Source organism: Poecilia reticulata, chromosome 12 (genome assembly GCF_904066995.2).
Source record: "Poecilia reticulata chromosome 12, P_reticulata-male-v2, whole genome shotgun sequence".
Lineage (NCBI taxonomy): Eukaryota > Metazoa > Chordata > Actinopteri > Cyprinodontiformes > Poeciliidae > Poecilia > Poecilia reticulata.
This window is the reverse complement of record NC_088841.1, coordinates 23,209,911-23,237,728: the sequence shown is the minus strand read 5'-3', so window position 1 is coordinate 23,237,728 and position 27,818 is coordinate 23,209,911. Positions and strand designations below refer to the sequence as shown.

At 38.5% G+C, this 27,818-nt stretch overlaps 2 protein-coding genes across 5 annotated transcripts in view; both read left to right on the top strand.

The window, feature by feature from the left end:
* Window positions 1–25,196, top strand: part of whrna (whirlin a) — a 143,409-nt gene extending 118,213 nt beyond the window's left edge. For 2 of the 4 annotated variants that reach the window (XM_008424630.2, XM_008424633.2), the window contains exons 6-13: window positions 5,377–5,589; window positions 5,692–5,913; window positions 6,863–6,895; window positions 13,789–13,863; window positions 15,784–16,303; window positions 16,610–16,776; window positions 18,850–18,972; window positions 24,588–25,196. In XM_008424630.2, the coding sequence (XP_008422852.2) occupies window positions 5,377–5,589; window positions 5,692–5,913; window positions 6,863–6,895; window positions 13,789–13,863; window positions 15,784–16,303; window positions 16,610–16,776; window positions 18,850–18,972; window positions 24,588–24,770 (1,536 nt within the window). In that variant the 3' untranslated portion in view covers window positions 24,771–25,196. The remainder of the gene's footprint in view (window positions 1–5,376; window positions 5,590–5,691; window positions 5,914–6,862; window positions 6,896–13,788; window positions 13,864–15,783; window positions 16,304–16,609; window positions 16,777–18,849; window positions 18,973–24,587) is intronic. The other 2 variants (XM_008424631.2, XM_008424634.2) reach the window with 2 other exon arrangements.
* Window positions 25,197–26,010: 814 nt separating this feature from the next.
* The window catches only part of akna (AT-hook transcription factor), a 30,716-nt gene continuing 28,908 nt past the window's right edge, over window positions 26,011–27,818 (top strand). The window contains exon 1 of the mRNA XM_008424637.3: window positions 26,011–26,181. The gene's annotated coding sequence lies outside the window, so the exon portion shown is untranslated. The remainder of the gene's footprint in view (window positions 26,182–27,818) is intronic.

Here is a 27,818-nt window from a genome sequence, read left to right as displayed (position 1 = left end):
ATATTCTGTACATATTGTAATAAATGAGCACACATACGTTTTGTTGCTAAGGGTTTCTTTAACGCTCTGTTGCTAAACTAGCTAGCTTAAGAAGTTTGTGTCAACATGAAGTAATCTTGGTATGAAATGCAGCAAGAGGAAAAATGAAATGCTGCAGTTTTCATGAAGAAGCTCAGAATGAGCCACTGAAGAGGCTGCTTTGTGCTAGCATGATGGAGCGAGTCTGGGGGCATTAAGAGGGGAAGACGTATAGCGCCAGGGCTTTGGGGCTTAGCAGGAGGGAGCAATGCGATAACTCAAGGCGCTGCCGCTCCTCCGTGTGTGTCAGGCAGCCCGTGTTGGAGTCGACCCCCACAGCTAACCTCCCACCACCGCAGCATCAATATTTATCTGCAGGGGGGTACACCGCTTAAACAAGCCACGAGGTTTCCGTCTCTGTCAGGTCTGAACTGCTTTTAGCCGTCCTCCACCTCCCTGCCAACTGGAATAGCAGCCTAAAGGCCAGAGCAGACAGATAAGCTAATTAATTAAGTGTAGGTCACACAGCAATTTTCAATCATTAGTTTCCCCCTGAACCCATTTGGGAGCTGATCTGCAGCAAATGAATGTGGTTTGAGAGACACCAGAAAGCTGCAGAGCAAAGGATGAGCACAGAGCTGGTCAGGGTTTGTTGACGGACACCTTGTTTCAGAGTCGCATCCAGATTATATCTGAACGTGGTTGTAGCATGAACGGTATGGCTGGAACCAGTGGTGGGCTAAAATTAGCTTAGCGCTTGTGCTAACCTTGAAAACATGTAGCGCACTCAGTTTCCCCAAAACTATTATTTTTGAATAAGTGCAGATTTAATTGGCTGCTTTGTAAACTTTCTATTAAATAAAGTTTGAACTCTGTGTTGGAAGTTTTGGTTATGGACTGTTAAGAATACATTAAGTAGTTAGACGTTTATATTCATTCTCTTATTTTGAAGTGTGTGAAAAGTATTTACACAGCAGTTTCCTCTCTTACCATGTTCTTTCTTTTCCTAACTTACTCTGTTGCACACAAGAAACATTCAGGAACAAAATAAGACACAGACAGTAGAGAGCATGTTATAAACATGAATGCAACATCTGAGGCCTTTAGAGAACATTATTAGAAAACATTAAAAATCTAATGTAAAAATAGAGAGTTGTAACCTTTCAAGGTAAGATGAAACCCTCCACTTACAGCATTCTCACTGCATTTTCAGAGGAAATGTAAATATTTCTAGTTTGAATTCAAGTTAGCATTAGCTCCTGTAGCACTTTAGCATTAGCTTAGCCAATGTCACTGTTTGCTAAAGACCAGATTTTGCACTGAATGCAGCACAGAGGTTCAACAGAGATGTTTTAGTCTTGATAATAATTATCTCACAAGGCTTTCATATTATCGCACACAACCTTCATTCCAACCCTAATTCCCTTAAATTGAAGTTAGCGCTTTAGCATTAGCTTCCATAGCACTTTAGCGATAGCTAAGCGTTCATATTGTTACATCTGACCCTCCTTCCAGCACTAATTGCAACTGTAAATCAATCCTAATCCCAATTTTATTTTATTTTTTTATTTTTCCTTTATTTAACCAGCTAAACCCCATTGAGATCCAGACATCATTTTCAAGAGGGACCTGGGCAGAAATCTGCAGTGCACAGCAACCTGGTTACAAAACAAAATTGATTAATACATATACTCAAGTATAAAACAGTATAAAACAAATTTAAAAACAGTGATACTGTTTAAAAGAATCTCGTTGCCTGTTTTTAAGAATCGCTCGAAATGAGTCCAGTGAAACCAGTTCTGACATCTTGAGTTCAGACTGGAGCCGATTCCAGGCTGAAGTAGCCATGACACTGAAAGCTTGCTTTCCTTTTTCAGTTTGGCAACGTGGAACATGCAAAAGAAAAATGTTTTTGGAGCGAAAAGAATGGGAATTAACAGATCTATGTAAAAGAGAGTTTAAGTATGCTGGAGCCAAACCGAGTAGAGATTTATAAATCAGGATCATCAGGTGATCGTTTCTCTTAAAGGAGGCCATTCAGCTTTTGCATACAACTCACAATGATGTGAGAGAATCTGCTACCGGTTACAAACCTTAAAGCATAATGATACACAGTATCTAGCGATTGAAGGCATTTGGTCGAAGCATTCATATATAACACATCTCCATAATCCAGGAGTGGCAGGAATGTTGCAGCTACCAGTTTACTTCTAGCTTTAAGAGAGAAACAAGACCCATTTCTGTAATAAAACCCAATCTTCATTTTCAGTGTTCGTAGCAAATTTGCTGTGATTTTTAAAAGAAAGCTCTTTATCTAAAATAAAGCCAAGATATTTATAATTACTGACAAACTCAATTTGTGTCCCTACAGCAATGGAGGGATCTCTGATAGTTTCCTAAAGTGTGAAAAAACCATCGCCTTTGTCTTATCCACATTCAAAACCAACTTCAGAGTTTGTAAACGAGCTTCAACTATAGTAAAAGCAGACTGCAAGTACTGAATCGCCTGTACAAGTGATGAAGAATAGCAGTAAATCACTAAATCATCTGCATCAATTGATAACATTGTCACTGCATTGTTGCAGGAAAGGTAAATGTTTCTAGTTTGAATTGAAGTTAGCGCTTTAGCATTAGCTTGTATAGCAGTAGTTTTGTCAATGCCACCGTTTCCTAAAGGCCAGATTTTGCATTGAACACAGCACTGAGGTTCAATAGAGAGGTTTTAATCTTTCCTACAGTCTTTTTAATCATCTCTCAAAGCTTTCATATTGCTACATCCCTTCCTTGTATGCTCGGAGGCCTTATTTGCTTGGCATGCTGATGAATTGTTTGGCATTGAGCAGCCTGGACTGTAAATGAGTGCAGCGATGGAGCTGATCCAGCTTCAGACCGTTTTCATTCACTGGAAAACCGCATCGTCACGGTTAAAGTGCCCCACGTCTTATTAGCAGGTAACTCCAGCTGTTCCACTCCAGCTGACTGACAACGACATATATATATATATTTTTTAAAGCTCCCTGAAGTGTCGGTCCGCGCTGTAATCTGACAGCTATAGGCCGCTCACATTCCCGGTGTGGTCCTGTCGCTGCGCCCTTGAGTTAAGTAACCGGAGCGCGGATGCTTTAAAGGAATCCTCCCGGTGAGCTCTCCGGTTATTAGGATTCAGGCAGCGCGACGGCTCAATTCACCTTGGCCATGTCAAATTTTTTGGCTGCGCTCAAACGGGGGGACCTGCGACAAGCACAGCTGATAATGACAGCGAGAGCTGAAGATGAGGTGGGGAGGAGAAGGAGAGAGGAGGAAGGGTGCATCGGCTCCGTTTCCTCCTTTTGTTTTCATCTCTGCAAACAGAGTCAGGCACACAGACCCCGAAGCGCCGACTTTGAAGTGGTGTCTTTGATTAAGGAGTTAATTAAAGAATAGCTGCTTGTAGGCAAGAAGATAACGGAGAGAGGGGAGAAAACATGCAGGGAAAGGAGGAGATATGGAGCCGTGAAGTGATATTGACAGCTCAGAAGTTTCTGGATGACAGAGACGCCATCTGGCGCAGCGCTGACAGCTGTAACAAGGAGGGGAAAAAATCCCGCTGCCCACATGTGTGAACATCACAGCTTGTGTTCAGCTGCAAGCTGCGGAGAGCGCAGCCAGGATAATGATAATGAATGAGGGAAAACAGGAAGTCGGAGGGTAATTTATACTGAAAATACAGTTCCAGTGTAAGCTGGTGAAGTTTATTTTTTCAGTTTATTTCCTCTTGTTTTATTCTTATCCTCTTTGCCCTCCTTATTCATCTATGACTGTCGACGGTGGTGGTTAAACTTCCGCTGGTGCGCTAACAGCGGAGCTAACTTTGCTATTGCTTAGCGCTCTTAGCTTCTCCTAAATTAAATTGTAACATGTATCATTGACACATTGTGGGTGTCAACATGGCGAATTTAACCCTTTAGCATTAGCTTTCACTACATATTATGTTGGTAAAGCACTTTAGCATTAGCAGGACTAATATTTATCACTTCTGCTTTGCGGTTAGCATAACTACGTTTTTAATTAGCATTTCAGCAGTGGTACACCTATGTTAATCTACATGGGCCGTAATACCAGAGCTAAGTTTTTGCTCAACAGTTTAGCATTTTTGCTAACTTTTTAAAAATGTTTGCTGTGCTTATCCTGAATTTTGCCAGATAAATTCTAAAGTGATATGTTTTCTTGGCTGTATTTTTTCAGTTGAATAAAGTTCAATGTCAGTGTTGAAGTTTTAGTTATTGACTGTTAGCTATTTAAATATTTAGTTGTTTATATTCTTGCTCTTATTTTGAAGCATATGAAGACTATTTATGCAGTAGTTTTGCTTTCTTTCCTCCCGTTATTCATCGGTGCAGCATTTTAAAATCTACTACATTATGACCAAAGCCGTACTACGATCAAAAAGGCAAAATTAGCAACAGAATTAGCAAAACTCAGCACCTGTTAATCTGAAACTGAGTGAAAAGTTTGTTCTAAAAATCTCTTCTTGAATAGCAAACCATGCAGGTTGGTGTGTAATAACAGCTTTGACCCTGTTGAGGGCGATATACTACGTTTTAACACATATTGTGTCGTTATCAACATGGTTGAGTTTAGTGCTTTAGCATTAGCTTCTGCTAAATTCCACATTGGTATAGCGCTTAGCAGACCTAATGATTGATTATTGCTTTAAAGTTTGGGCCACTAGCGTTTTAGTGAGCGGAGTCAAACACCGATTCTTGACTTGTTTCATGTTTGTGTTGCGTCAAAATTCACCTTGTTTGCAGATGACATCATGTTATATTTATCAGGAAATAACTATAAAGGGACATGAAGTTCTCAAGAAAGAGCTGGAAATAAATACATTTAGACCTGATTACATCAAAATAGAATATTTAGGAAAAGCAAACAAAGTTCAGTCCTGAATGGTGTCAGAAGAAAACATGAAACCAGGTATCAGAGATTATGCTGGAAGCTTCAGACAAACAGGTAAAATAACCTAAACTAATGCATTTTATGTTTATATCATTTTTTAAAAATTATTTAACAGACAATTTTATTGGTTAATTTTCAGTGAATTTTTATTTATTTGTTAGTATTTCAGTGATCATTGTGGGTTTTTCCACCATTAAGAGAAGGATTCAAAAGTTTTGTCTCTTTATTTGATGTTTTTTTTTGTTTTTGTGTGTGTTTTTTTTACCTGCAGTCATGAGGAAGAGATAACTGAGAAATATTTGTTGCTTTATTGATACTAGTTGGTCAATTATTCATGCTAGGAGCAATAAAAACAAATCAAATCCAGAAAAGTCTGACCATAAAAGCTTTGTGTTTCATCTTTTCTTCCACTGACTGCAGCCCGGGTTCTATAAGGGCGTTGCCGGCTCTCAGGTGACCCTGTCCAGCCTGGTCAACCAATCCCGCGCCATGCTGGAGGAGCAGGCACGCCACCTGCTGACCGAAGCCGAGCGTCAGACCATGAGCTACTACGTGGAGGAATACAGGGACGGACACATCGGCATCGAGCCGCTGGTCATGGCGCTGTTCGAGCTGCTCAACACGCACGCCAAGGTGACGGTCGATTTCTGATGTCTCAGCTGAAGCTTCCTGAGCTGCTGAGGTTTAAAACCGTGGCTTTTTTCTTCATGCATCTGCTTCTCTGTGTTTGCTCAGTTTTCCCTCCTGTCGGAGGTGAGAGGGCTGGTCACGCCGCAGGACCTGGAGCGCTTCGACGGGCTGGTGCTGCGGCGAGAGATCCAGGCCCTGAAGGCGCGGCAGGGGACGGCGGGCGCCGCCAGCGCTCAGCCGGACTGCCTGTCCATGGTGTCGTTTCCAGACACGCTGACGTCGTCATCAGCCAGCTTCCTGACCAGCACGACGCTCAGCTCTGCGCGGGTAGGCCAGCTTTACCAAGCTGTATAAGGGGAGCCGTTGTGATAAATTCACATTTCGTCTGGATTTGTACTTTTATTTGGGTCTCGAATGCTTCCAAAATCAACACAAGGACTTTAATAAACTAGGCAACCAAAGTTTTGGGGGAACTTGAAACTGCCTCCTGCCCAGCAGGTTGTTGCCAGGCAACCAAAGAGTGAGTGAGTCAGTTGATTCCAGCAAGCTAGGTTAGCTAGCAGCTAGGTTAGCTAGCAGCTAGGTTAGCTAGCTGATGCATTTCCTCTGCCTACATCTCCCAGAATGCTTTGCAGGGAATATTCTACGTATTGAATACTAAATATTCTATCAGATGTATTATCTATTGATATTGATCATGTGCCCATTATGATATATATTATTGATTTATTGTCCAGCTCTAGAAGCTTGAAGGCGTATTTTCAAAAACATTTGTTGTAGTTTGACCTGAAATAAAACCCAGAAACACAATAATGATGTGATTACACTGCAGACACTCAGTCACGTCGTATTTTATCCGACTTATACGTCATTGATGCGTCATAATTCTGCGCCAGAAGAAACCAGACATGATAAATCTGGACGTAAACATTGGCTGAAACAGCTTCAGCAGTCAATGCTCCACAAAACGTTGTTTCCATTGGTTTTGCTATCTTATGATTTTGCGTCTTGGTCTCATTTCATCACTGATTCTCGGTGAAATTTCTGTTCAGCCTGTTTTTATTTCCCTGTCATCTCCAGTTTGCCTCAGATTGTCATTACTTCCAGTATTTGTGGAGAATATCTGTTTGGTAAAGACGCTGTGCTGATGCTCAGCTCGTCTGTGACACGTTTCATTTTCCACCTGCTGAAACCAGAGTAGTCCCAGCTGATGTTTTATGGGTTTTCATTCCCCCCAGTTTGTTGCTTTTAACCCGACCCGTCTCCCCTTCTGTAGGAGAGGCTGCTGTGGCTGATAGACATGATGGAGGTAGGATCTGCTGCTGAACATGATGAATGGCTTCCATCGCCAATGCAGAACAAACACCAGAACCACGCAATTTAACGTCCCTGAGGCGAATCGGAAACACCGACACACTGATTCCATCTCACTTTGTGCCTTTGCTGTGACTTTGTTTGCTGTGTTTTTATTCGTTTTGGCTTTTTGTTTGCTCTCATTGCTTACAAGATCAGAATGTAAAGTAAATTATAGGTTATGAATAGAAAAAGAGTCTGATGTACGATGTAAGGTCAGCATGCAGAGCCACTTTTCCAGCCTTTTCTAGGGTTATTATTCTATAATGTTGTATTAGGGTCAGAAAAAAATTATAATTACAGAAATAGTCATATTTCAATAATAAAGTTGTATCACAGTTAGTGGAACTATGAGAAGAAATTATAATAAGATAATAGAAGGAAATCGACAACAGAAAGTTATATTATGAGAATAATAAATAGTCATAATACTCTTAGAATAAAGTCTTGGTGTTATGAAAATAAAGTGGCATGACGGTAAGTCGAATTATGAGAAAAAGTCCTAATAATACGAGAAAAAAGAAGTAACGATAAAGTAAATTCGTACGACAGAAAGTAGTAATGACAAGAAAACAAGTTGTACAGAAAGAATAAAGTTGTAATAATACAAGAAAAAAGTAGTAATAATATGACAAAATAGTAATTTTACAAGTCATTAAGTTATATTACCAGAATAAAGTCATAATAACATCTGAAAAAGTCCTGACAAAAAGTTATCATATTCTTAGAATAAAGTCGTAATATTAACATAAAATAAATCTGTATGACGGCAAGTCAAAATATGAGAAGAAAGTCTAAATAATAGAATAAAGTCGTATCAAAGTGAGTTTAAATAATAAGAGAATAAAGTGATAATAGAATGAAGTTATACGACAAAGTCATTTTTGTATAAAGTTGTAATAATACGAGAAAAAAGTAGTAATGATACAAGAATAAAGTCATAATATGTGACAGAAGTCATGACAAAATGTCAGTATTCTTAAAATAAAGTCTAAAGAAGTATGAAAGAAAAGCAGTAGCTCTGATCATTTATTCATATGACGGTATAAAGTCAATAACAGAATAATTTCTTACTAAATTAAAATAAAGTGTTAATATCCTGAGAATAAAGTCTGGGTTCATATCAGAACATCGTCCGTCTGAATCAGTTCTGGGTTTTTAGGAGAAATAATTTGTTTCTTTTCGTTCCATTTCTTCAGGCTTTCATTAATCATTTTCCGTCTCTGCCAAATCCAGCCGGGCGCTTTATTACCAAAAAACAAAATATGACAGCAGCAGTCATTACCTGAGGTCCATTCCATCGCTGCGTTGGCGCCACCAACCAAATGATCCTAATGCATCTCACATGCAGCCGGTGCAGAAAAAACACGTTTCCTTTTTCTGAGTCGTTCCAACAGGCTCCAAAAAATCCACATTTCTGCTCTGATCCTCATTTTATTCACAGATTATAAACATTGGACCAACTGCAAAGCTTGAGCTTAAAGGTTACTGGTGTGTTTTTCTGACAGAGTTGACATAAAGCCAATGGATCACCCTCACAGAGCGGTTAATCATTTATACCTCTCAGTCTTCACACCCTTTAAATAGGTCAGTTCGATAATAATTCACCTGCTGCCTCACGTCTGAGGAATCCAAAATTATGGGATGCATCACAGGAAAAAGCATCATTCAGAGCAGAATCTGGATATTTTCAAGACTTGGGTAACTTCCTAGGACTCTCAGAAGATTTTATTCAAATGAATGACGGCGGCTCGTCTCCTAACGCCGATTTTTACAGCATTTATGTTTCATCACAGGCAGCAGCAGAAGATCCTGGCTGTCGATAACAATAAACCCAAAACAAGACAATAAAATACGTAGAGGAGAAAATAAATACATAAGTTGACTCTGTCCTTTAATGGCCAACACAGTAGTTTGTCAGTGGACAAGCTTTTGGAGAGTCATGTACATATTATTATTATTATTATTATTATTATTATTATTATTATTATTATTATTATTATTATTGTCAGCTACGTTTTTGCATTTAAATATTTCCCTGAAGTTTTGCAGCTCTGGACACAGAGCTACATTTGGGTTTCTGCTGCTTCTAAAAAAAACACCACCACTCAAGCCACCCATTTTTGTTATCAGTTTATGTTTTTTAGTGTCTGGAAAACGAGCCGTTTCAAAAACCTTGTAATTGTTGAGTCACATTCAACGGTTACCTAGCAACCCAAACATCGAGGATGTTTGCTCAGGTGGTTTTACTGCTGTATGTAAGTGTAAATGTTTTGTTGTTGCCTTATCATCCAGAAGCCACTTGCTGCATTTCTATTGGTTGTGCAGAAGGCTGCACTTCTGCTTTTCAAAGATGTATGGCTGTATTGGCAGACTAAAATCTCACTATCTAGAAATACATTATTAAAAACATCCAAGGTTGAGCTTGACAAGGCGAGGCTTTTGTCACTTTGTTTGCTAGCACTCGCTCTGGTTAGCTTCTGTTCTCTCCTTGCTATCAGAGTGAGACTAGAGTCTTAAACCCAAAGTTTAAGTCTTAAATCTTCCCACTATAAGTCCATTATCATTTATTTTGCTTTGTTTTTGCCACCTAAATGCTACTCAAATCTAAATCTAAAAAATGTGTCAGTGTCTCTGCTTTCTGCCTCTGGACGTGGCTAACAGGGTCTCAGTGATTTGATCAAACTTTTTGTTTAAGGTACAAGCAGAGAAGATGTCTTAAGCAGGAAGGCTACAGATGGACATTAAAGGACAATAAAATTCAGCTTTTGCACATTTATGTATTTCCATTTGAGTCTCTGCTGCCTCCAAAACCAGTTCAAGTTAAAAAAAAAAAGCACCTAACTGTTTTTGAGTGTCTGGAAAACAAGCCGTTTCAAAAGGCTCATCATTGTCGAGTCACATTCAACGGGTGCCTAGCAACCCTGGCAAAGTCCAACGTGTTACCTAGCAACCCAAGCTGAGTTCCAGGACATTACAAGCATCCAGAAACCTCTTGTTGCATTCCTGTTGATTGTGCAGGAGGCTCCACTTCTGCTTTTCTAAGTTGTACGGTTGTATAAGCAGGTTAAAATCTCACTATCTAAGAATGTTTTTGTGCAAAACCTGACATGAACATGATTTGTTTTGCCCACAGATGTATCCTAACCTGTTTGAGGAGACATAATGGGTCACATTATCATTATCACATTATCAAATCCCCATTTTAATAATCAATCATGGATCATTTATCAGCTTACTGAGCTGTTTTCAGAGGCGTTCACAAGCATCTAAACATCCACGGTCACAATCAGTTCACTTTTTTGGGGTTTAGTTGAGTAATTATTCAGTTTTTTTACATGTTCTGACACAGATGAAGAAAAATATTAATGTACCAAATGAATTTTAGATTTAGCGATTTAAATTCATAACCTGCAGTAATGTTGTGTTTCAGGCAGCCTAGACAGGAGAATGCTAATTTCACTCCTTAGAGACTTGACTCGGAAGATAATTGTGAACATTTCTGCAATATTGTTGTTCCACAATTAAATCTTACTTTTTAAAATAAGAGTAGAAACCTGCCTTTTGTTGTTTTTAGAGAATCCTCTGAATGTTCAGATGAAAGTGTTTGATTTGGGGGTTTATTCTGCGCAGCAACAGTTTAGCTGGTTTTTGAACAGCAGCTCTCTGTTTGCTAATGTTCTCATGCATGTTTTGTATTTATTCTGGCTCCTATTTGTTGGAAAGTTTTCACATACGAGCCCAGACAGGAAGTAGTAAATGCATGAATATTTGGTTGGGTGACTGCAGAGATAAGCCGTCGACTGTCTTCGGGTTTATCAGCCGAGCAGCCGGTCTGATTCAGGCGGGTTCAGCCCGTCCGCCTCTGAGGAGCCGCGTTAGCATGCTGGCTAATCTGGAGGCTGTTTATGCCGCTTCTGTTTGTGCCGTTTTGGACCCGTGGGTGATTGGTGCCGCTGCTGCATGAGGCAGATTAGAGAGCTGGGTGGGTCTGCGTTCCTGAGCCCCTCACAAAGGCAGGTATCTACATAATCAGGTGCATAGCAGTGGATGTTTGTATCGCTGTCACTGTGGGGACATTTTGTTTTTTATGTTTTTATCCCAAAGCCCAGAACGCAACAACGACTATTTGGTTTGGTTTGAATGAAACATCTGCAATACCTTTGGAAGTGATTAAGAAAGGGCTGGACAATAAATCAATAACGCATATTGCGACAGACATGTGATCAATATCAATAAATATTATGTCTGATAACCGCAGTTTTAGGCGGAGGAAAGGCCTTAACCGATTAACCGAACCAAAGACTGACTCGCTCAGTCTTTGGTTGCCTAGCAACGGCCTGCTGGGGTTTCAAATTCCGCCAAACTGGTTGCCTAGCAACGAACTGCTGAGTAACTGACAGAGATCAAGTTTCCTTACTGCTCCACATAGCTGCTTAAAAATAAACAACGACGTGAACAGAAAACTGGATAAAAGATGAAATGTCATTTTAGATATTTAAAAGAAACAAACAAAAACTTATCATCGACTGATATGAAAGGCTTAAATTGCGATATGTTTGCAGTAGGTCCGCCAGGCCAATTGGCGGCGCTGTAGTGACACAAAAACCACCAAACAGTGCCATGTCTGTTTTATGAGATGAGGGATTAAAAAAGAGAAAAATGGAACTTCAATGTTTTTGTTTAAAAAACCAAAACACATGAAGAGATGAAAGCAGAGTTTTTTAAATGTTCCCACTCTGGATCGCGATTTAAAGATGATAATTTCTGGTCTCCCAAAACGCAGAATCCATGAAGAAGCACAGCATAAATGAAAAAAAAAAACTTAAGTGGATACAAAATTGTCTCCAAATGAACAGAACCCTAGTTTTAAATATTATTTAAAAGTTACTTTTATTTTCATACTGAAAATCCTTGATGATAAAGAATAATTACAGTGATATAATTTGATCATTTATTTCTGTAAAGCCAATAAAAACACACAATTTCGATGTTTCTTATTTTATAAATGTTTTATGTATTCATAATTGTAAATTGTATTTTCAAATTTTTATATATGTTGGAATTTAAACTTTCTTTTATTTCACTGTATTTTTTTAACTTTATTCATAAATTTTAATTTTTATTTAAGTGTCTTTTGTAATGTCTGTTTTTAATTTATTTGTCATTTTAATGTTATTTTATTTTTAATTTATGATTTTTATTCCTCGATTTTAGCATAGAATCGTGATTCTGCTGAAAAGTATTCCCATGTAGTTTTTACCTTCCACTAAACCTTCCATTCATATGCCTTCATACAAACACACTGAGTAATGGTCAAGTCAGCAGGATTTCCCATTATTTTGTGTAGCAGCTCTGTTTTTAAAAGTCCTTTTAATTAATATTATAAATTCCTGACTTACTTAAAGATGATCTGATCTGTTGTGGCAGGAAAACAAAATGCTGCAGGAAATGAAGACAACAGGCTGAATGTGCTGAATCGTTGTGCTTCACCTGCTGCATGTCCTGTACAGTCATGGCAGCCGGCTCAGGTTTGCTTACAGTGCAGAGACGCATCTCCGCATGCGGAAAGTCGATTGACTGTTGTGATAAATGGTCGTGGTGTAAGTGCTCCACATGCTGCAGCGACGGATAATCAAGCTGAATGGATGGGGCTTTTGTTTTGGTTCAGTAGCCGAGTTAAATGAAGGGCGCCGCTTCGCTCAGATTCGCCTCCGTTTGCCACGTCAGACAGTCGGGCCTCCAGATGCAGCTCTGAGCGGAGCTGATGGCTTCTCATCGGTTTCACAGTGTGTGTTTCTGTTGGTGAAAGAAGACATGGAGGCTCTGAGCGTCTGTCTGAGGGCTGCATGTCTCCTTTGCTTCCTGTCCAGCTTGAAAACAAATGTGGAGCAGCCATGAAATCTGGGACTGAAACATCAGCTGGAAACTACGGCTACAGATTGTTTCAGTAATCGATTATTCTGACGATTAATCGATTAGTCTGACGATTAATCGGATAAGAAAAACATTCCTTCATGTGTAGCAAAGGATTTATCTCCACCAAAAATACATCTAACTACGACTGCAGCTAATGATTATTTCACTAATCAATTATTTTGACAATTAGTTGATTATTATGATGATTAATTGATTTTTTATTCAATCACGAGCCTTTTTTGTTCAGTTCTAAGAAATAAAAAAATCCAAATAAATCAATGTAATTCTTTGTTTAAACAAGAAAATAAATATCTTATTGACTAATTTTAGATTATTGGGTATTCTGTTGATTAATTGGATTTTTAAAAGTGGGCACATTCTGCAGATTGTTCATGTAAGCCTGTTTCGTAAAATATCAAAAACACATAAAAATGCAAATAAACAATTTAATTCCTTTTCTAAATAAAAAAATAAATATTTTATTTCCTAAAATGAAACGGCACAGTATTCTTTTAGTGAACGTTTAAAAATCTGCAGCAAATGATTCACCTGCATCCAAAATATACTTATGTGAAAATCTCAGCCCTTTTTGCCTGACTTACTATCAATACAATGTGAGGCTGATATTAATAATCGCAGGACGTTTTGTTTTTAATCAGATGAAGCTAAAAATGAAACGGAGAGTTCTGGGTAAAACATGTTTACATTCAAAATTTCATTTTAAATTCAACATTTGTGGTTTAACTCCTGCTGTGAGTTTGTTCTTCTTTCAGCAAATGGTCTTTTGTAGAGTCTGTTTCCTCCCGTTAGCGATTAATCAATTACTAAATTAGTTGATGATTTCAACAATCGATTAATCGTGATTAGTCGTGATTAATCGTTTCTGCCTCACTCCCCGGTCTGTGTCTCTCCTCTTCCTCCCGCCTGCAGAACGACAGCGTGGCGGAAAGCAACGAGGCGGATCCTCCGGAGAGCCTGAACACGCTGCTGACCGACGTCTCTCTGGTGAGCTCTGCTGGAAGCAGCCAGAAAATAAGAGATAAGGCCGACAGGGGAGGGCGAAAGGAGATGGGAAGGTGGTTGAAACGTGGCTGCAGGCTCTGGAAACTGGAGTGGAGTGGGAGCCACGAGAGATTTGGAAGAAGGAAAGTGGGAGTGAGCGACACTTGAAGCCCTTTTTTCCTCCTGAAAGCAGCTCACTGGGGTCTTAAAATCCCATTTCATGACTGAAAACAGATGATTTCCTCACTGCTCAGCTCACGCATCACCATTTTTAATTATTATTTGATTATTTTTGCCACATTTTGTTCACAAACTCGCCTGTTTCTGTGTCCATTTCACTTTTCAGTCTGTGTTTATTCGCTCACATTTGGAAAATGCAGGAAATCAGCAGGATCCGTCCAGGCTGGATGCGTCGTCAAGGCGACCGTAACCGTTACCGACGCTGATGGAGCGGTGTAATACAGCTGTGTGAATACAGAACAGCCAGGCTGTGGGTTATTATGTGTGTTCATCTGCACACCACTGGACAAATTCAGGGTTTATCACAGAAAAACACAAAATATCACCAAGTATTTTACTCCAGTTTCTGGTACAAACATCTCAGAGCGTTTTAAACAAGAGAAAACTGACTTACAAGTAACTTTTCAGCAACTTATAGGAGTAAATTTTGAGTAAATAATTCCATAATATTGATGAAATAATCACTGGCAGCTTATTTAATTTATAACATGTAAAAAATGTTTTGCTATCAGTGAAATAATCTGCCTGTAGAAACATTAAGTTTTTATCAATATTAAGGAATTATTTACTCAAAACAAGCTCCTGTATGTTACAGAAAAGCTACTTGTAAGTCAGTTTTCTCTTGTTTAAAACGACCTGAGATGTTTGTACCAGAAACTGGAGTAAAATACTTGGTGAAATGATGCAGTGAAGGGATTTAAGAAGTAAAGAAATGTTGTTCTGTCCTGGAAAAAGGCCAGGATCCAGTCAGAACGGGTGACTGAACATCTTTATGGTTCTACAGGATTTATTACGTCTTTTAACCGATGTTTAATTTTTAGGCCTCAAAAGATGATAAATTACGACACAACTCCAAAAAAACATGTTGGCCACAAAAGAGCCTCACATTATTCACTGTGAAACGGTTTTCTGGCAATAAGTTAATCTTTTTTAGCATCTGGAAAACAAATTATTTCAGAAACCTCCTGATTACTGAGTCAGAGCTCCAGCATGTTTGGTCAGCTGGTTTTACTGCTGTACAATGGCTGCTGGGAAAACAAGTTTTTTGCCGTTGACTTACCATCCAGAAACCACTTCGTTGGTTGTGCTTCTGCTACTCAAAGATGTACAGCTGCATAATTACGCATCTGCTTGCAGCCATTTTCATGTGCGAGTGTAAACGTTGAGTTGGGAGGTAGCAGCAGATTATTTGGATTTGACGCCCTAAAAAAGCTCAAATCTAATTGTTTAAGAATGTTTTTGTGCAAGAAAATGTAATGAACGTGTTTTGTTTAGGCCATAGATCTATCCCAACTCGTTAGAGGAAGCATAATGGGTCACCTTTGAAAGCAAGTTTGTTTGGACATTTCTGAAGTCGTTATGTTAACAAATTAAACCGTATTTGTGGCAGATAGAACGGCTTTCTGTCAGGTTTTGATCGATGCTTCTTCCTTGCTGATCGGCCTTTCAGCCCAGATTGCGACTCGTTTCACTGTGGATAATGACGTTCTCCTACCTGAAACGTAACACGATTGTTTGGTTTTGCTCTGGTGCTTTGAATAGGCCATCCATCTGCTCTGACCTGTTGAAGGAAACCGGTCAGCTTTAATGATCTGGACCTGAGCTGCGCCCGGCGCCGTGTCAATGTGTTTTTGCGTTTTCTCTGTTGGCGACGGTGATGATGAATGTATCGTCTCGCTTCAGGATGACGTTCAGTCCGCCACAGCAGAGTCGCCCCCCTCCTTCAAGCCTCCGCCCCCTCCGGGGTCTCAGAGGCGCCCGGGGAGGCGGGATGCTCTCTCCAAGTGCCCGTCCTCCGAATCCTCCCAGTCCGGGTTGTACTTCACGGCCCCCAGCTCTTCTTCTGCGCCAAGACGCGACGCCTCCCGGGACTACGCCGCCATCAAGAAGAAAGTGCCCAAAAAGGAGAAAATAACGTCCGCCCAGCTGGCCTCCGTCTCCCAGCACAACATCGGCCCCTTCCCCAGGGTCCAGTCACCCAACAGAGGCCCCAAACCGGCCGCCCCGTCCCCCTCACCCCCACCGCCGCCGCCACTTCCTGCCCCGCCTCCTCCTCCCTCGCTCCCCTCTAAGCCGGTGTCCCTGTCCAAGGCCTCCCTCGGCCTGCCTGCCGCCTCCAAGCAGCAGTTTGTGACAGTGGAGGTCCACAGGCCCAACGCTGAGCCGGACGTCAACGAGGTGCGGCCGCTGCCCCAGGCTAGAGGTAAAGACCGGGACAGAAATGATCCTGAACTGGTTTTACCGTTTTATAGCTGCAGTAGGTAACACTTATAAAATATCATCTGATGAAGCTGTCGATATGAGACAGGTGAGATGAGGAAAATCAAGCAATCTGTTTGGCTGACATAGTTACTAACTTGGTGCTACACTGCCCCCTACGGGTTTGTCTTATTATCTTATATGCAACAGTCAATATGTGGATTTATGTTTACAGCAGTATTGATAATGAATTTAATGAAAGAGTAATTACCTGTGACCTGTAACATGGAGCCGTCCTGCCTCCCATCAGGCGGCGCCCTGTCCCAGCTGTCCGACAGCGGACAGACCCTCAGCGAGGACAGCGGCGTGGACATCGCCGAGTCGGCACACGTCAGTAAAGACGGTAGCCCCCGATCCTCGGGCGCGCGCCCCGCCCGCCACCCCCAGGACGGCGGAGGGGAAAACCCGTCCAAACCGGTGAGATGGCGCTTCGGAACCAGCTGCAGATTAAAAACACGGAGGAGTTTCTGCCGCTGAGATGAATGTCTGGATGGGAGGTTTAGTCTTTCTGAGACTCGGTTTAACTGAGTTTTTACTTAAAAATAAGGGCAAAATTAAGAAAAACACAGATTTGTTTCAGAAAATAATAACTGTGGAAGTCAATTTTTTTTAGAGGTGCACCGATATGAAAATTTGGGCCGATATCCGATATTAATATTGCTATTATGGCTGATAACCGATATTTAATAATATTTTTAAAATTTCACTGCTGTTTCGACACCTTTGGAAAAAACAACCAATCAAAAACAGCTAAAAATCAATATTGGTTGTTCATATCCGCCCAGTTTTATTTATCAGACCGACACCGATATGTTAAAATATAACTAAAATCGGCCGATACCGATATTGATGCCGATATATTGTGCATACCTAGCTATTTTGTCTAAATGAAACAATCAAATTTAATTTCCCTCTGGGATAAATAAGGTATTTTTTAATTGAATCAAACTTTTCCTGGCTGATATCAGCTTCCAATTATGATTAATTTGGATGTTTTATTTTTTTTAAGGAACATAGTTTAAAATTATTTGCGAAAAATTCACCTCTTTGCATTTCTCAAATATTCTGAAGAAAATACGGTTTGGGAAACTGAAACACTTAGCCGTAATGCTAGCTGACGCGTTATTAGCTTGCATTAGCAAGACAGCCAATCCCGGCGCTCCATTCATTTTCCTTGCAGCTGATTGGCCGTCTGCCGACGTGTGTGTGGTTTAAATCGGGAGAAGCTCAATAAATCAACGTGTGTGATGTTTAGTCCTTCTCCTGATCCTGAATTTAACCCTAACTGCAATCTCTTCTCTCCTCCCTCTTGTTTGTTCACACATCGTCTCACTTATTTCATCACTCATTCATCCATTCATTCAGCCATGATCCATCATTTATCCGTTCACTTGCTGTGCTGTAATGTAACCAAACTGAAATCGCTCTCTGCTCCTGGTTGATTGATGTCAGGAATAACAAGTAAGGATGGGAGTGTTTTATTTATTCAAAGTGGCTGATTTCTTTCCCCTCTGGGGATTACTTCTCAAGGAAATTAGGGATTAAATGGACTGTGCGTAATAAAAAGCTTTTATTGTCCCAGAGAGCAACACATTTACCTTTCTCTTCATTAATGTCAGCAGATTGTGGAGGAAAAGAGGGAAACTGGAAATATTTATTTCAGGTTTTACACATAAAGGCTCCTGCTGTGGTCACTGGTGAAAAACTCTTAACATGTTTTTGGGGTTTTCTGTTCGTCCCATAAGAAAATAATTAGATAATGTGATGATTGGTATTTATTTATAATTATCAACAGATAAACAACAGCTTGAGGATATGAAAATGCAAAGATGGACCTCGGGGACACATTTAAATGTGACACGCCCACAGTATTGTCATTTTAAAGCTCACAGCAGTAGTTTACACTGTTAGCTAAAATGTTAGCTATGCTAACCCTGAAGAACGAACCATAAACATTAAGTACAGTATGCTAAAGCGCTATACCAATATGGTAATTAACAAATGCTAATGCTAAAGCACTATACTAACACAGTATTTAGTGGAAGCTTTAGTTTTCACATTCTAATTTAAATGTTCTATAATGTCGTTAGTTATTGTTGTGTACAGCTTTTTCTCTACATTTTATATAGTTTCTGTTTTCATGGAAACTGGACATTCATAAACACCAGAAACAGAAATGGACATGTTCTTTGGTGTTGGCTTTGACTGGACCAGAACATTAAACCCCGCTAACATGCTTTAGATTATTCACTGAACAATTAAATGAGTCATAAAAAATTAGATGAAATGAAATTCCTGATGAATCTTCTGGCCTTTGACACGTTGAATGTATTCATGCATATATTTATAACACTGAGTTTAAGAAATAAAAGGTCTTGGCCTTTTTAGAAGACCTCATTCTTGCTCAAAGAACAAACTGCAAACATTATTTTACTAAACGATGCTCTTAAATGTTTAATAAAATCCTCTCCTCTCTGTTTCCTGCCCCAGCCGGGGCTCCTGGAGCCCACCTCCACGCTAGTGAGGGTGCCAAAGAGTGCCAGCACCCTGGGAATCGCCATCGAGGGCGGAGCCAACACACGCCAGCCGCTGCCGCGCATCGTCACAATCCAGGTGGGTTCAGAGAAACGAGAGGAAAATCCATGAGATTCAACATCCTAAAAGTCTTTCTGAAGAGAAGCTGGAGGCAAATCCTCTCTGGTTGCATTTCACCGAACCTTCTAGATCTGGTTACACCAGAATGTATTGATAAAACCTGATCACAAACTGTTACAATATCAATGAATTCTTAAAATTAAATAATATTATTGAACATCTTTTCAGTCCCTCCAGGATTTCGTGATTCTTTTTATGATTTTTTTCTTTTTGTGATTTTTTTTCTGGTTCTAATTTGGAAATATTTGCACTTTATGACAGTAAATGCAACTTTTTATGTAGATTATAGACTCTAATCTGACATCAGTTAAGGCTGAGGCAGCTGTTCAGTGCAAGTAAGAATGTAAGAATAAGAAAAATGGTTTTTCAATTATTTTGGATTGTTTGACTCAGTGCCTTAAATTTTATTCATAAAAGTCTTAAAAAGTCTTAAATTTAAGGTGGTGGAACCAGCAGAAACACAGAAGTTGAGAATAAACTCAAAATGATACGAGATTAATCCTAGTGACATGAGATTAAAGTCGATGTTTTGAGAACAAAGTCATACAATTTTAAGATTAAAGTTGTAATATTATTACGTTATTCTCGTAATTTTTTAAAATTATTTTCCAAAACTCTGTGTAAAATATGATTTCTTATATGATCCAACAGTTACCAAAATGCAAAAAGTGAAGCTATGCATCTTTGAATGACTGTAGTTTACTGAGATGCTCCTGCGTACAGGAAATATAAAACCTTTCCATCTGTCGGTGCGTCTTTCTACTTTCTGTTTCTGTGAGTCAGCAAATCGTTTTCAGGGAACATAAGACCAGCGATTTTAAAAGGTCTGAGCATTCAGAGCCGTCGCTCAGCCTCCCACTTCACCGAGACGCTGATTGAAATAAAAAAATGAAGAAGTGGGGTTGGGTTGGGGCGGCTGATTGCTAAGGGAAGGGATAAAAGGTTTGGAAATCAGTGCATTCAGAATCAAATAGGCGACTGGAGGACAGGATGTAAAAAAAACGTGAGATTGGAGATAATAAGGTGAGGAAGACCAGGGCTGCTGCTCTGGATGTGGAGGTTGGAGGTCATGGTGCTGTTCGTGCTTCTGGTAGCAGTCAGAAAACAAATCCTCTCTGAAACTTCTTCTGGTCCGCCGCTTCACCCGAAGCAGAAACCAACAGGAACCGGCTGCTGAATAAATGCAAAAATCAGGAAGTACCTAATGAAAGTAATCATTGGTTTAGAAGAACCTTTTATTTATGTGCCTGGCGAGACGAAGCTTCACAAGGCTGAGCTTTTTGGGAATTAAATTTCTTTATCACAAATAACGGAGTAAGCGTTTGAATGAAGCCGTTTTGCAGGCAGCATTCCCCATTACCGCCTCGCCGATAAGAACCTCAGCTTAATTCTCTGTGTCTCTAAATTTAGAGTCATAAACAACTTTTATGCCTCAAAAAGGGAGCAACTGAGTCACTTCACTGGGAGACTAATAATGAAAAACATGCTCCCCATTACAGTGGATAATGGCAGAGGAAGGAACAAGGAGCTCTTTCTCTACCGCTGAGTGGCATTTCCATCTGAAACCAAATGAAAGATTGTGTTATGAAACATTCGGATTTCACAATAAAAGGAACGTTTTTAATTAAAAACACTGTAATTTAGTTATGAAATCCATCTTAAATATATTAGAGCCAAAAATGCAACAATTTACTGATAATTTAAGAAGGTTTTTGAACCCATAATTGCATATTAATTCAGTAAAGAATTAATAGTCTTTACTGAATTCCGCTAGCTAGGAAGTTAGCTATGCTAACCATAATATCTGTGAACAAATCACAGATAATAGTTTCACGAGCACTAAAGCATTTAGCATATGCTAATTCTAAACCACTAATTATGAGCATTGTTTCTACTAATGCTAAAGCACTGTGCTAATGCAGCACTTAGGTAAAGTGCTACACCAACACAGCATTTAGCTAAAGATAATCCCAAAGCGTTTATAATAAACATTAGTTCAGCTAACGCTAAACCACCACACTGAAATTATATTTAGAATATGCTAGTTCTAAAGCACTAATTATCAACATCATTTCTGCTAACACTAAAGCACTATGCAAATACAGTTTTTAGCTAAATGCAAATCATAAACATTAGTTTTTGCTAGCACTAAAGCGCCACACCAATACAGTATTTAGTAGAAGCTAATGCCAAAGCGCTAATCATAAACATTAGTTCTTGCTAATGCTAAACCTCTACACTCACATGGTATGTAGCAGAGTCTAATTCTAAAGCAGTAATTATGAACATTTGTTTTGCTAGCACTAACGTGCTACACCAACACAATATTTAGCAGAAGCTAATGCTAAAGTGCTAATCATAAACATTAGTTCTGCTAGCGCTACAGTCTACTGGAGCTAAAGTGTAGCTGACCTGTGTTTGTTGGCTTAAAATTTTTATTACAGTACTGTTGTTTATTCTGAAATAACAGCAGTAATTTGTCACGGCGTGTGTGTGATTGTTTGGCTCTCAAAGTGATGCATATAAAGTCAGTTATACAAGAGGAAGTCTACTTTTATATCCATATTAATTTCTAAACAACAAAAAAGCCATCTAGATCTAAAATTTGCAGCTGCACTTCGAGAAGCGCCTGCAGAGGGCAGCAGAGTTTCACACAGATTTCTGTAATCAAAAACCTGAATCACATAAACAAATAATTTTAAACAAATCTGTGTTTAAAATTACATTTTTAAGCATTTCTGTTCTGCAGAATTACACAATTTGATGTATTGGCACTAAATATTTCTCACTCTAGTTTGTACTCATATTAGGACGTCTGTGTGAAACCGGTTCATACTGGATCTGCTTTTATAGTCTAAAACAAACATCTTCAGATTTTCAAACTCGCTTTGAGTGAAGAAAAAAACCCCGCAATTAAGGTTTTCTTTGTTGTTTAGCTTCCCGTTGGCCTCAGACGATGGCATCAAAGCTTTGCCCAGACAGTTCAGTCCCTCTGCAGCAGTGAGAGGTGATGCAGCAATTCCCTGGCTTCTGTATGTCCAATCGCTCCTGTCCTCAAGGGCTTTCCTCTTAGCTGGACCAAATCCCCACATCTGAGGACGGAGAAAAACTGCTGCAGTTGTACCATGTCTCTGTATTCTCGATATTCAGGAGGATTTGTGTTGCCTTAAAAGGGACCCATTATGCAAAATCCACATTTTGATCGTTTCCATTTGTGTCTCTGCAGCCCAAATTATTAAAAACAAACCCGCCCAGCTTGTTTTTGGAAATAAGTTGGTGTTTTTTGGTGTCTGGAAAATGAGCCATTTCAAAATAGTCACAAATTAGCAGGCACTGCCCGTTACCTAGCAACCCCAGATGAACTCCAGCATGTTTACTGAACATGCTGGAGTTCTAAGCTAGAATCTCATGATTTTGAGCAAAAATGTGACGAATATGTTTTGTATAGGCCATAGTTCTGTCCTAACCTGCTCAGGGAAGAAAATATGTCACTTTTCAAACCGATCTGAGGATGTGGGTTTAATGTAAACAGTTCTGTTGTTGGTTTTGTTCCTCATTTCTTCACATATTAGAAATAAATTCTGTCAATTTAAAATGAAACGGTCATTATCTGAAAGGTTTTTTTCCTCATTTATGAACAAAATATTTTTTTGTTTTTATTGAAACATTTATTTTAATTTCAAGATGTTTTCTTAGGTTCTTTTGATGCAGATTCTGAGGTTTATTTTTAAAAATAAGAAATTAAAATATTAAAGATGCACAAAAACTTTACATTAGGAGTAACCAGAATTAAATAACACACTTCCATTAAAAGCTACTTTAATTTATTACGATAACCCATCTATTTATTCTATAATGAATATTCATTTCACTAATGTGACCTAAAGATGTTTTTCATACGTCTTATTATTGGTTTAATTAACATGTTTATTCATAAGTGCCTCTGAAATTACATTCTTGTAAGAATTTATGTAAGATGAGAATATCATAAGAATGTTGCACCATTAAAACTCCTCAACATCTAATCCATATTTAAATCAGGCATTATGCAAGAATTCAGGAAATAATTGCCAATATTGTAAATTTTACCTACAAGAGAAACTAAGAAGCCCTTTTTATTAATTAAGTAAAAAAAAAAAAGTTGACTAAAGCAATTTGCTTAGATGAATGAAGGCATAAGAACATTTTCAGAGGAAAACTCCTCAGAAGTTGGTAAAATTGTTTAAATTGTTTGATTTTCAAAGATCTGAGTCGTTTGTGATGCAAGTTTAGCGATAAATATCCTCTACCATGTTAAGCCTGCTGGTAATTTGACTCAAAAACGCTTCAGGTGGAACTATTTTTATTATTTAGAAACAAATAGACTTGTGTGAAATTATTGTTTTGATTTTAGCGCATTAAAGAAATATTTTACACTCAGCAGTTATAAATGTCTAATAAATTCCTCACACAGAGCCCTCCAAAGAAAACATTTACCTCTAGTTTTCACTCCACAGTTACACCAGGCTTTGTTTTGGTTGGTATAAATATAAAACCCCGATACGATAAGGAAATAAAACCGAAGGCTGACACGATTAATGGAATTAATCGTGATTAATCGATTATTCAAATAATAGTCAACTAATTTAGTAATCGATTAATCACAAAATGGAGTAATCAGACTTTTAAAAATGCCATTTGATTAAAGAACAACATAGAGAGTAATAATTCAGCCCAAAAACGATACATTTTCCATTTAAGATAAAAACTTTCTGTAAATATGTTTTACAAAATTTTGCTAAAAAAAATCCAATTTACTCTCCAATTATTAATCCAAAAAATAATCTATTTTTAAGCTGCAGATACGTCTTTTACTACAAATTATGTTAAGTTATTACATTTTAGGCTGTACAATTTATATTTTCTTATTCAAAATAATTAAATTATTTGCTTATTTTCTCATCTTTTAATATATTGGTCATATGGTTAGACTGAAATACTTATCACAATATAAGTGTTTCACATCAGTCGATATCGATAATTATTGATCATTTTTTTGTTTTAAATGTCTGAAATGCTGCCAGGCTGTTGAGATGTTTCCTGTTTCATCCACTTTTCTCTCCATGTCGTCAGCTTTTTATTTTTAATCAGTTTCGAGGCGCTGAGGGAAAACTTGAAACTGTCGCTGCGCCAGTTACTCAAAACAGCTTGTTGCTAGGTAGCCAGAGTTGGGCGGAACTTTTAACTGCTTTTTACCCAATAGGTTGTTGCTAGGCAACCAAAGAGCTGCGAGTTAGTTGATCCCACCAACCTAGCTTAGCTTGAATGTTTAATATTCTATCAGATGTATTATCTATCGATATTGATCACATTTCGTGATATATATTATTGGTTTAAGTGTTTACTTTTTTTTTAATCAAATTAATTATCAGATTAATCGATGGGGAAGATTTGTGTAAATGTTTCTTTTTTCTTTGTTTTACTTTTTGTCTGTCTGAAATAAATGAATTAAAGTAAATGAATCGTTAGCTGCAGCCCTGAACGTGACCTTGACCTGGCGCCTTGTTGATGTACTTCCTGTGTTTGCGCTGCAGAGGGGCGGCTCGGCCCATAACTGCGGCCAGCTGAAGGTGGGTCAGATCATCCTGGAGGTAAACGGGGTTTCCCTCAGGGGCCGAGAGCACCGGGACGCCGCTCGCCTCATCGCCGAGGCCTTCAAGACCAAAGAGAGGGACTACGTGGACTTCCTGGTGACGGAGTTCAACGTGGCGCTGTAGCTGCTGGCAGGCGACGACGACGATGGTGACGGCCAACCTTCTTCACGACCCGACGGCACAAACCGAAACAGAACCACCGACTGATCTCTGAGCCCTCCTTCTCTTTTCTAATCCAACCTTTAACTTGAAAGGCATTATTTCCTCAACGTGTTACCTCCAGCTGTGAGACCCGATGCGCTGCAGCCAGGATTTGTGAATCTTTACCTTTCTGGAACGGCTCCTCGCTCTGTCTGACGTCTAATTTATTTATTTAACGTTTATTTCTGCTTCTGTCTTGAGAGTGAACTGTACAGCTGAAAACGACGGATGCTTGACTTTACAAGCTCGGGTTTGTACTGTATATAAAAATGGACATATGTAGATACAGATGGATATATGCTCACATTAAAATGCTCCTATATAAATAAAAACATGTGTAACCTTTGAGTTATCTTTAAACCTTTTGTATGAAGAGCTCAGACTTAAAGCGGTACCAGATAAAAGTCAGTAATCTATAAAAATGTGTTATTTAATCATTTTCTTCCAAATTTTGATCAATGGTTCCTTCCTGTACGACATAACGTAGGTTAGCTAGTTTGAAAATGCAACTCAACATGCCACAATCCACAGAAAATTAAGAGCAGATAAAAAAATTAACCAATGCTTACAAGTCTGGAAAGTATGGAAGAAGATTAGGGCCAACAATAAAATAAAAAAATTTTTATTTTAATTTTCATAATTCTGACTGTAATTTCAAAATGCTGACATTTTCTAAGAATTTGGATTTGAATTTCAGAATTCTATTTTCTTAAAATTTGGACACAAATGTCAGAATTCTGAGTTCTTTCTCAGAATTCTGATTTTATCTTCCTGTGTTTCAGACTTCAGAATTTTTTTTGTCACAATTCTGACTTCTCAGAATTCAGACATGAATTTCAGAATTTTTACATTTTTCTCAGAAGACTGACTTTTTCTTAGAATTCTGTTTTTTTTTTCTCAGAAAAACCATCTTAAAATCCAAACTTTTTAAAAAAGTATTTGGAGATGAATTTCTGAATTTGACTTAAAGAATTCTGAATTTTTTCTCAGAATACTGTCTTTTTTAAAAATCAAAATTCTGACTTTTTTCCCTCATAAGTCTGAATTGTTTAAATAGTTCATGCACCATCAGGCAAATCTAGTCTTAAAACTCAAATCTACCAAGTAAATTTGGGAAAGGCTCACTGTGGATAAAATACTGGTTCACAAATTAAGATGTTTGGACAAACAAAGCAGAGTGTCGACATCTAGAATGTGTAACATCCTGGAAGATGAAGACTTCACAGGAGTTTCGTTTCAATATTTGACACAGTAGCTCAATGTAGAAAAACTTAAGCGATGGTTGAAGTGAGGAGGACTGAATGTGAGCGGAAAGAAGGCATTTGGTTGAAAGGTAGGTTTTTTGCTTTCTGGCTAACTGGTAGCTAGCACTCGCTAGCAATTAAATATGAATTCTGAAAAGCCTGTGAATCGATTGGGGCACCTTGAGCAGGATTAGTGTCACTATATCAGCTCGGTGTCGCATAAAACAGTTCTTCATTTTGAGTGTTTTTGCGGTTGGCAAACAGCTGTTGGTGGGCAGTAACCTAAACCAGCCGATCACAAACAAAACCAGCTGTTCAGACTCAAAACGTAGCTTAACGCTCTTGTTTGTCCGAAGCTAAAATGGCGGCGGTGCTTCTGTTCTAAATGTAGCAATTTGACGTCCTTTTCTGTCGGTGCCACAAGTTCAAAACAACGTATTTATCTTCATTTTACACTAAAGGTACCTATATTATCAACTAAAATCGGAGATGTATACTTTTCCAAGAAAATCTTAACTTCTTTACAATGCAACGTTAGCATGCTACTGATAGCGTTAGCATGCTAACACTAATGTTAACACTAGCAGGTCCGTCAGGTTTGGCTGCTATACTTTATGGGGTAATTTTGCTAATGTATTTTACTGTTATGAAGCATTTTTAGTGGATAACTAATTAGATTTTTAAAAACTGCCAGCTTGAAGAAGAAATTAAAACTATATTTCAGCTTGGTAAAATAAAATACCATCGAAGAAGACATTGACTTTAACCATAGACCATAGACATTAATACGTAGACGCCTCATGGGGCGGGTCGGCCCGTTGCTGCGATACGTAACAGCGTCCGCCATATTGAATGTGGAATATGTGCCAGTAAGCTAATACAAGTAAATGGACCGAACCTTATAAAGTGCCGTTCTACAAAGTATTTTAAGTTAATAGCTGCCATTGACACGTTTTCTCACACACATTAATATATTTGGCAATCAAAGAAATTACTAAAGACAGAGTTTCTAACTGTTGATGTGATTATTTAATTGTTTTGGGGCATTTCTGAATAAAGAGCGCAATGTTTTATTTGATAGAAATGATTCTGATCATTTTTATATTGAAATTGATGAACACACTTTTACAGTGTTTTATTAAAGTATATATTTACATAAATTAATGTACATTTAACATTTCAAGACAAGAAACAAATAATTTTCCTGTATTTAATTTTACATACAAATTATTTTTGTAAATAATTTTCCTTATTCCTGGGGAATAAGGAATAAATCAGTTAACTGCATGACAGGCTGGCCATCATCTATTATGATTTGTCATTATAAGCAAATAATCTGATGAAGGTGGCAAACAAGACTCAAAAATCAAATGACTTGATTTATAAATCAGTCATTGTCAAACATTAAACTACATATTTTTCTTACTTTTTTCCAGAGAATAAATATTTATTACAGTATACATCAACTCTGCTATTGACAGCAGAGTGAAAATAATTCAAACAGAGTAAATTATGTTGATTTCATTACAAAAGCTACATTAATACACTAATACTTCAGATTGAGATATTTAAAAATACACAAAAAGTGAAAGAATGAAACATGTATTTATTATACTGGGAACACTGGTCACAGGCTTCAGTCTGCTGGTCACACTGGGAGAACTCAATGACCTCTGAGACGTCCTGGTTCACAGGCTAAAGCCAAGAATAAAAGAGAAATTATCCA